Raw genomic sequence first — 8,506 nt, forward strand, 5'->3', positions numbered from 1 at the left:
ACAAGAAAATATGCATCCGGATTCAAAAATCCAAAAGAAAAGAAAAGTTGAAAATTTAATAAAATCTCAAAAAGTAGCTCTTGAGAATTTTTTGACAAATAATGAAAAAACTAAATCGCAAAATGTAGGAGAATATTCTGTAGATGAACAAAATCCAAATTGAAGAAGAGGTTTATGAGAAATCTGACGAAGATACAAACTTTGGCCTTAGGCCCCATATTAAACTTTGGCCTCAGGCCCCATATGAGCTTGAGCCGCCCCTGATTGTTGGTTAAACACTTATACTAGCAAATATATAGCATATTCATGAATTGGGTTAGTGTGAAAAATCCAACTGCAATTCCCATAGTCAAGTCCAATATGAGTGCTAAGTTTTCAACTTTCTTTGGATTTGAAATGACACTGAATAGCCGTTGTAAAAATAATAGTTGAAAAAATTGATATATATTTTTTTGTATATATATATATATATATATATATATATATATATATATATATATATATATATATATATACACACATTATGTATAGATGTTATATACAAGTTTTATATACTTTTTTGGCTAGCAGATGTAAATAGTTTCTGGTGCGGGCTAAAAGTAATAATATCCCTTGTTTCAATGATAGACGACCCACTGACTGCTGGACCAGAGCCCAACTCAACGTAGTGGGTCGAGCCCAAGAATTTTATGGTTCAGCTGATCAAAATGAGTTTGATCCAATCATGAATTTTAACTTTTGTGTACACCAACAACAAGGTTAATGGTAGCACATTGAGTGTACTTGGCGGCTTGGCCGGAACCCTACATTTCGCAACTACCGTGAAATGCCGATCATCGGCGGTTCTAGAATTTTCCGGTTGGCTCAGGGAATCGCCACCGTGAAGACCTATTGGTTCAATTTAACCAGTGAAAATGTTATTGTTGAGTATAATGTTATAGTTTTCTATTACTTATATTTGGTGTTTTGCTGGTTGATTTTTCAACTTTGAGAGATCTTGAACCATCCTCTCCAGTGTTCTATGTTTTCATTTTAATTTCTTTAATTTAATGTGAAGAAATGGCACGATAAAAATCGAACTTACACCTATTATTTGGAAGATTGTTACTGGTGTCACCAGTGTATTAAGTTTTTAAATATACACAAGAGAGAGAGTGTGTCTATCTATATATCTTCAAGAGATATGACCAATAGCAAGTGATTATTATTATTATTATTATTATTATTATTATTATTATTATTATTATTATTATTATTATTATGTCCATTTTCTTATCATATCAAACCTTGAGATACGGTTTCCGCGGTTTAAGAAACCTCTTAAAGATTTAAAAAAGAAATTATAGCACCAACTAATCTACTAATACTTTTCTTTACGTTGTTTAATAACCTTGTTTTGAAAATGTGTAGCCTTGATTAGAACTTGATCGATGAGGTTAAGCTAACGTAAAGTTCACGAGTTACAGGTGTCTCTGTGTGTATGTGGAATTTAGGAAGTCAAAGATCATATATGGAGAAGAATATATGAATCCGAAATCAGTAGGTGACCGCCAGAGGCGGATCCAGTATTTTTACTGATGGGGCAAAATATTCTAACACAATATTCTGCTTAGCCAGTATTCCCTAAAGTCTTTTAATAGCAAGGGTGCCAACTACTTTAAATTAATTATTTTAAAAATATATACGTAATCAGAGGCGTATTCAGCTTGGGAGATATGGTCACATGAACCCATACTTTCTCTCCCTAAACCATGTATAATAATGTTATATTTCTTCAAAATTACTTAAATATATGTGTGTGAACTCATGCTCTAAGACTCTTATGAGTAACTATTATTGGGTGCACCTTTAAAAGTGAAATTGGCGGATCAAATCTCACTCCGAATGGTCTTATTTTCAGCATGAAGTTTAAATATATGTGAAAATTACTAAAATTTCAAAAGAATATAATTTTGAACCTATAATTTCAACAGTGTAGTGGGTTCATGGTAAAATTACTAATGTTAAACCCGTCAAATATAAATTCTAGTTGCATCTCTTTATAACAATGCACCCAACCTCTTGAAATAATGAATTCCTCCTCTATACCTAATACATATATAAGATATCTTTAGAAGCTTATGGGGTCCAATAATCCCTCACTCTAACACGTAGGTCCCGCTTTGGTGACCGCAATAGCCTACGATTCTAACAATTTGACCGGACACTTTGATTTAGTATATAATGCGTGTTCAGTACGATAGAAAACGGTTTCGAGAAACTGTATTTTGAAAACAAACTATTTTTCTGATCTTTAATTGTTAGAAAATATTTTTCACCAATGGGAGAAATAATTTTCTTCACTTTTGAGCGGAATAGACATTTTTCCTTCGTAACTAATTAGCTCATAACTTGATATCACTGCTCTAATCATAGACATAATTATCAATCTTTAGTACTTCAAAATATTTCATGGAATCACTATACAATTTGCTAAATTTATCATTATAAATCATACTCCCTACGTAAATCAGGGTCAATTAGTTTTTTGGCTCCTTACAAACTTATTTTTAGTTTTATCCTGCCTCTTTTTTTACACATGAGATATTTACTTTTACACGTCAGAGATCTGTCTTATATACATAAGAGAACTAAAAAGATTATTTTCTTAAATTCAAAATTGTAAAGGGGCATGATGTACAAATAGCACCGTAAATCATTGTTCATGGCATACTTTGACTATATACAAAGTTAACGAAAGAAAGCATTTTGAAACTTGTGATTGCAAACAAACCGTAAACATTTGTTTAATTATAAATTATTTTATTAAGGATAACTAAATAAAAAGTTTAAAGTTAAATTGTTTATATATAGATTTTGATTTCACGCTTTTTAGTACATAGTGAAAAAGGAAGATGTCCCACGTAAATTGAAACATATAGAGTAATAAATATTTTTCCATAAATATAGTACTATATTTTTAACTTTTCAACCAGTACCACAAATTAAAAAAATTAAATTGTTTTTGAAAAAGCATTTATCAAACACATTGGGCTAGCTGGTTGGTATGTTGAAGTTGTTTCGAGGAAAGTATGTTTTGCACTGCAACCACATGTCCACACTAAAATAGAAAGAAGAAGAGAATAATCAAAATTGGCGGTCCAACCACTCCCACCTAAACAACACGGAAATAAGAAAACAAGAAACTAACTCCATTCTTTTCTTTCTAAATTCATCCAACCCCTCTCTCTGCATTAAAAAAAAAAACAATCGGTCCCGCTATACGTGGGGTCCGAGGAAGTTAGGCTCGGAGCACAAGAGTCTATCGCAGTGGTGAAGCCAGAATTTTCATTAAGGGGTGTCAAAATATAAATAATTAGATACATCGAAAAATCAAGGGAGTCAACGTATAGTAAATATATATAAAATAAAAAAATTATCTAGCAATATAGTGTAATTTTTCGGCGAAGGGGCGTCGCTTGACACCCCTCGGTTCAATGTGGCGCCATTAGTATATCGTACGCAATCTTACCCAACATTTCTGCAAGAAGGTGTTTCCACGATTCAAATCCGTAACCTCCTCGTCACACGGCAACAACTTTACCGGTTACACCAAAGTTCCCGACCTCTCTATATATTTGTCGAAAACTCATGACATTTGGGAGAAATCAAAGACACAACGAATTAGAGAAATGGGAAAGCTAAACCTAATTCTATTGCTTTGCTCCATTGCTATTACCATATTCTCAATTCCATTTGCTCATGCCAATATTTCCCAAGGACCAAAAGCAATAGAACAATGGTTCGAAAAACTATCCCATGCAAAACCAAAAATAACCAAACTTCATTTCTACTTTCACGATATAGTTAGTGGCAAAAACCCAACTGCAATACCAATTGCACAAGCCAATTCTACTTCTCATTCTCCTACATCTTTTGGTCTGTTAGCAGTTTTAGACGATAGATTGACAATAGGACCAGAAATCAATTCAACAACTATTGGACGAGCTCAAGGAATTGTAGGTGCAGCTTCTATTGATGAGTTTAGTTTATTAATGAGTCTTAATTTTGTGTTTACTAATGGGAAATATAATGGTAGTACACTTAGTCTACTTGGCCGTAACACAGTTTTAAATGAATATAGAGAAATGCCGATTGTCGGTGGTTCTGGTGTTTTCCGGCTAGCTCGCGGCGTCGCCACCGCAAAGACGTATTTTTTGAGTAATAGTAGTGGTGATGCTATTGTTGAGTATAATGTTGTAGTATTGCATTACTGAGTTGTATTTGTTGCATGCTGGGAATGGAGTTGCTGATTTTATTATTTTGTTTTTGAATCTCTATTTCTATGGTGTTTTTCATTTTTTATTTCAGTATTTGTGTAATTTGACATCATGTTGAGACTTGAGTTTACATTTTATAAGACGAGAAATAAATTATAGTTGTGAAAATAATTTCCATTATTTAGTGAAATTCCATTGCAAAAGTTCGAACGGTTCGCTGCGTGTAAACGTTGTAGGAACTTCAGTCAACTTTATAGTATTGTTTAGAGGAAGAAGAAATTGTAACTAAACTTAGAATATAAATCTGTGCGCTGAAGGATCGTTGTAGGAATTTCTACTTTTGCAAAAGTGCTCTCAAAATGTGACCGTCACAATTGCTTTTAATGTTCGTTTTGAGTATATATGTGGTCCACTTGCTTTATACCATGCGTATAATCATGATTAGTCTGACATTGAAAGACAACAAGATAGAGTTGTTAATAAACTAAATTATTAGTATAACTAAACATCTCATCAGCTATTTAATTTGTTGCTTTAGTATTTCTTTGTTGATACACTTCAATCTTAATGGCCAAGTTGTCGCCTGCTTGGAAAGTGGAACCAGCACGGCAGTTAGGGACGGAGATAGCAGGAGGCATACGGATTCGCCCGAACAAAATAATTTTAGTTCAAAGTTTGTATTTTGTTTTAAGAAGTTACTTACATATATAATTATTAATTTAAATCCAATGTGCAGAATGAACAAATTAAACTTGTTCAGCAATATTTCTTTACACAATTTGCTTGTAATTCCAGGAAGAAAAGTATTCCTACTTTCTTGTATGGCTAATAATAATGCCTAATGGCTTCCGCTAGGAATATTCTTCTTTTAAAAGGGAAAATTGCATTTTTGGTTCTAAGCGCATTAATTATAGTGTTGTACGAGATTTTTTCATTCCTATGCATTATTTGAAACCTTATTACGAAATATGTCCATGTTTTGATATTTATCCGACCTAAATACATTTTAGTTACAAAATAAATACAATACACCTTAAAAGGCTCCTAATCCATTATTTGTGCGTTCAATCAAGTGATTTAGTTACACCATTTTCCTTTTTTCTCTCATCTCTCCCCTCTTCTCTCCGGCAAACCGTTGTTTTTCTATTCTTCTAGGGATAATAATTGATCACGCATCAAATATTTATGCAAGGCTTTCAAAGATTACAAGATAATCAATTGTTTTATTCGTTGGTCAGTACCGATCAAAGGCAACATAATATTTTCGGAAAAGGGTCATATATTGCCCTCTACTATTAGAAATGAGCTATATTTACCCTCGTTTTAGTTTGCTACTAAATTCATCCCTATCGTTATACTTTAGGTTTACTTTTACCCCTCATCCGTTAAATCCACCATCCCAACCTTAAAAATCCACGTGGCATGTCGTCGTTGAACAAAAAGACCCACCCATTCTTAAATGAATAACACGCCCGACCCAGCTACTTAACCCAACCCCCATCGACCAAAAATAATATTCCTTTTCTGTAATGAATAAATTACCTTTTTCCCTCCTTCCAAATTCCAGTAATATTTTCTTTGCTGCTTCTCGCCTCCTTCCTTTACTGTTTTCTTCTTATTTCTTTATTAGAACTATTTAGTCTAACGATTATCCATTTCAACTAACAACTCAAGTATTAAAATGCCAAGACTTGAAGCTGGCCATTATTCACGAGTTACGGATAAGGCAGCCGTAGACTCTTTTTGCTTATATTGTTTTTTTTTATTTTTCCCAAGCCTTGTTTATAGAATTAACGTGTTCAATCCAAAGAGGGAAGTCCAGTGCACAAGGCATTCCGCGTTCACGCAGGGTTCGAGGAAGGGCCGTACCCAAGGGGTTGATGTAGATAACCTAACCTAATGCAAGTATTAGTGGATGCTTCCACGGGCTCGAACCCGTGTTCAATCCAAAGAATTTTAATTATTTTCTAATGCACACTCAGTTCTTCTGCTCTTTTCTACAACAATATATACAAAGCATGTGAGAGAGAAAGCTTTTCAATGGACCCAATTAGTATATGGAAGAACCTTAGTTTTTGCCCACTTTCTGTTAGAGGAAGAGGGATTTAATTTAGGGAGTTTTTGGTCGATAGGGGGGTTGGATTTAGTAGCTGGGTCGGGCGGGTTATTTGTTTAAAATGGGGCGTGTCTTTTCGTCCAATGATGGCATGCTTTTTAAGGCTGGGATGAGAGATTCAATGGATGAGGGGTATAAATAAACTTAAAGTATAACGGTAGGGGTGGATTTATTAACAAACTGAAACGGGGGATAAATATAACTTATTTTCAATAGTAGAAGGGTAAATATGACCCTTCTCCGTAATATTTTTGTTGTTGGTTTTGACAGAATTAAACAATTCTAAATAAATCATTGTCTCAATTAATTAAGTTGGTAAATAAATTCACTTATTTCTTACAGTTCTTCTGAGGAGGGTTGTACGTACTGTTTTAGGAGATCTAGCAAAAGTCGAAACTGATGATTGGCGTCGTCGAAAACTGATGATTTAGTGATTTTAAGAAATCACTAAATCTTCGTAGTATCTGTGAGCACGTGATTTTTGCCTCGTTTAAAATTACTCCTATAGAATTCTTAGAATTAGGATTGTTTCTTTTATTATTTGATTTTTAGGATTTAATTGCGTATTTTGTGTTATTTTTATTTGTGTGTGCATGATAAGTCATATAAAAATAAAAAAATTGCAGGAGCATTTAGAATTTAATATTTACATTTTTAGACTAATTAGTAAGAAAAATCACAAAGAAACCTTGTTTTGTTTTGTTTGATTTTAATGTTAGTTTTAGGTTTGTTAATTTTTTGATATTAGACTAATTGTAGTTTAATTAGATAGTTTGAAATAATTGTGGGGTGTATTTTTAAGTTTTAAGATTAAAAAAGAAAGAAAAGAAAAAGAAAGAAAGAGAGAAAAACAAATAAAAGAAAAGAATTAAAGGAAAAGGAAATAAAGAAAAAGGGTTTAATTGGGCCACGTTTATTAAAATTCGACAGCCCAAGCCAAACCCCTAAGGAAACCCGGTCCAAGCCCAAAAACCGTCTCAGACACCCGGTCCAGCTCCCCCCCCATAAAAAAACGACGCCGTTTTGGCGTCAACTAATTTTGACCGTCCATACTCCCAAATCCAACGGCCCAGATTTAGTCCTTCATTTTACATAAAAGTGTAATAACACTTTACAAATTATAGAGACAACTCTCCATCTTCCTCGTACTCGCCGTCGTCCACCCTGTCACCACCGTCCTCACCGTGTCTCCACCATCCTCCGCCGTCTGCCGCCGGCCGGAAATTGCCTCCGCCGGCGGCGATGCTCCAAATCCGCCCAAAATTACACCCTTGAATCCTCTCCCTCTCCTCTTTCCAACCCCTAAAACCATCTCCTTCAATTCCTAGCCAATCTTCTCAAATATTATATCTAAAATCCGGCCCAAAACCCTACTCTCTCCAAACCAGTCCAAACTCACACCATATATCCTCCTCATCTCTTTCTTCATAAATCCATAGCCTATAACCCTCAAACATCACCCCATCTTCTCAAATTTTGGATCGAGGTCCGGCCAAGAACCCTAACTCTTCAAAGTCGGAATTTCTTTGATTTGGCACTACAACTGACTTTAATCGTGTGTTTTCTCATTGAAAACACATGATTAAAGACGATTTTGGTCCAAATAGCTCCAAAAGCCTGATTAGATCTGAGTCTGAGCCAAAATTAGAGGTATTTCATCTTTTTTTTTTGTTCTTGTTTTTCCATGTCTGCTTCTGTTGTTATGTTTTTTTTAAAAAAAATTCTTATTATTACTTAGTGTTCAGACTGCAATAGGGTAGTGTAAATATTTGCTCGTATTTGTTGATCCCAATTGAATAACATTGATCAATCTTTAGTCATTTTAGGGTTTATTGATTTCTGTTTCTACTGATTCTTTCTTTTAATTCTGGTTTTGTTTTTCTGATATTTGATTTGGTGTTTAGTTTCAATTAAATGATCCATGTTTGCTTTGGCTAATAAGATTTTAGTCTCGAGTTTGAGTGGTTTGTTTAGATCAATAATACAGTAGTCGTAAGATATATAGATCAAGCAATTAATTCAAATTAAAACAAGGATAGTTTAATTTTGTTGATTGAAGAATTGTGGTTATAGCTGAATAGTGTGGTCCTTGAATTAATCATAGTCACTAAATAAGGTAAAAGGGGTTTAG

The 8,506-nt window shown here is 33.9% G+C and overlaps 1 protein-coding gene across 1 annotated transcript; it reads left to right on the forward strand.

The window, feature by feature from the left end:
- Positions 1–3,622: 3,622 nt before the first annotated feature.
- Positions 3,623–4,427, forward strand: LOC109213161 (dirigent protein 22-like). Its single transcript, XM_019376917.1, has one exon. The coding sequence runs from the start codon at positions 3,672–3,674 to the stop codon at positions 4,254–4,256; it is 585 nt and encodes a 194-aa protein (XP_019232462.1). The 5' UTR covers positions 3,623–3,671; the 3' UTR covers positions 4,257–4,427.
- The last annotated feature ends 4,079 nt before the right edge of the window (positions 4,428–8,506 follow it).

The sequence above is a fragment of the Nicotiana attenuata genome, unplaced genomic scaffold, assembly GCF_001879085.1.
Source record: "Nicotiana attenuata strain UT unplaced genomic scaffold, NIATTr2, whole genome shotgun sequence".
NCBI lineage: Eukaryota > Viridiplantae > Streptophyta > Magnoliopsida > Solanales > Solanaceae > Nicotiana > Nicotiana attenuata.

Coding starts and splice junctions, on each gene's coding strand:
- LOC109213161 (XM_019376917.1), top strand. CDS start 3,672: ATGGGAAAGCTAAACCTAATTCTATTGCTTTGCTCCATTGCTATTACC.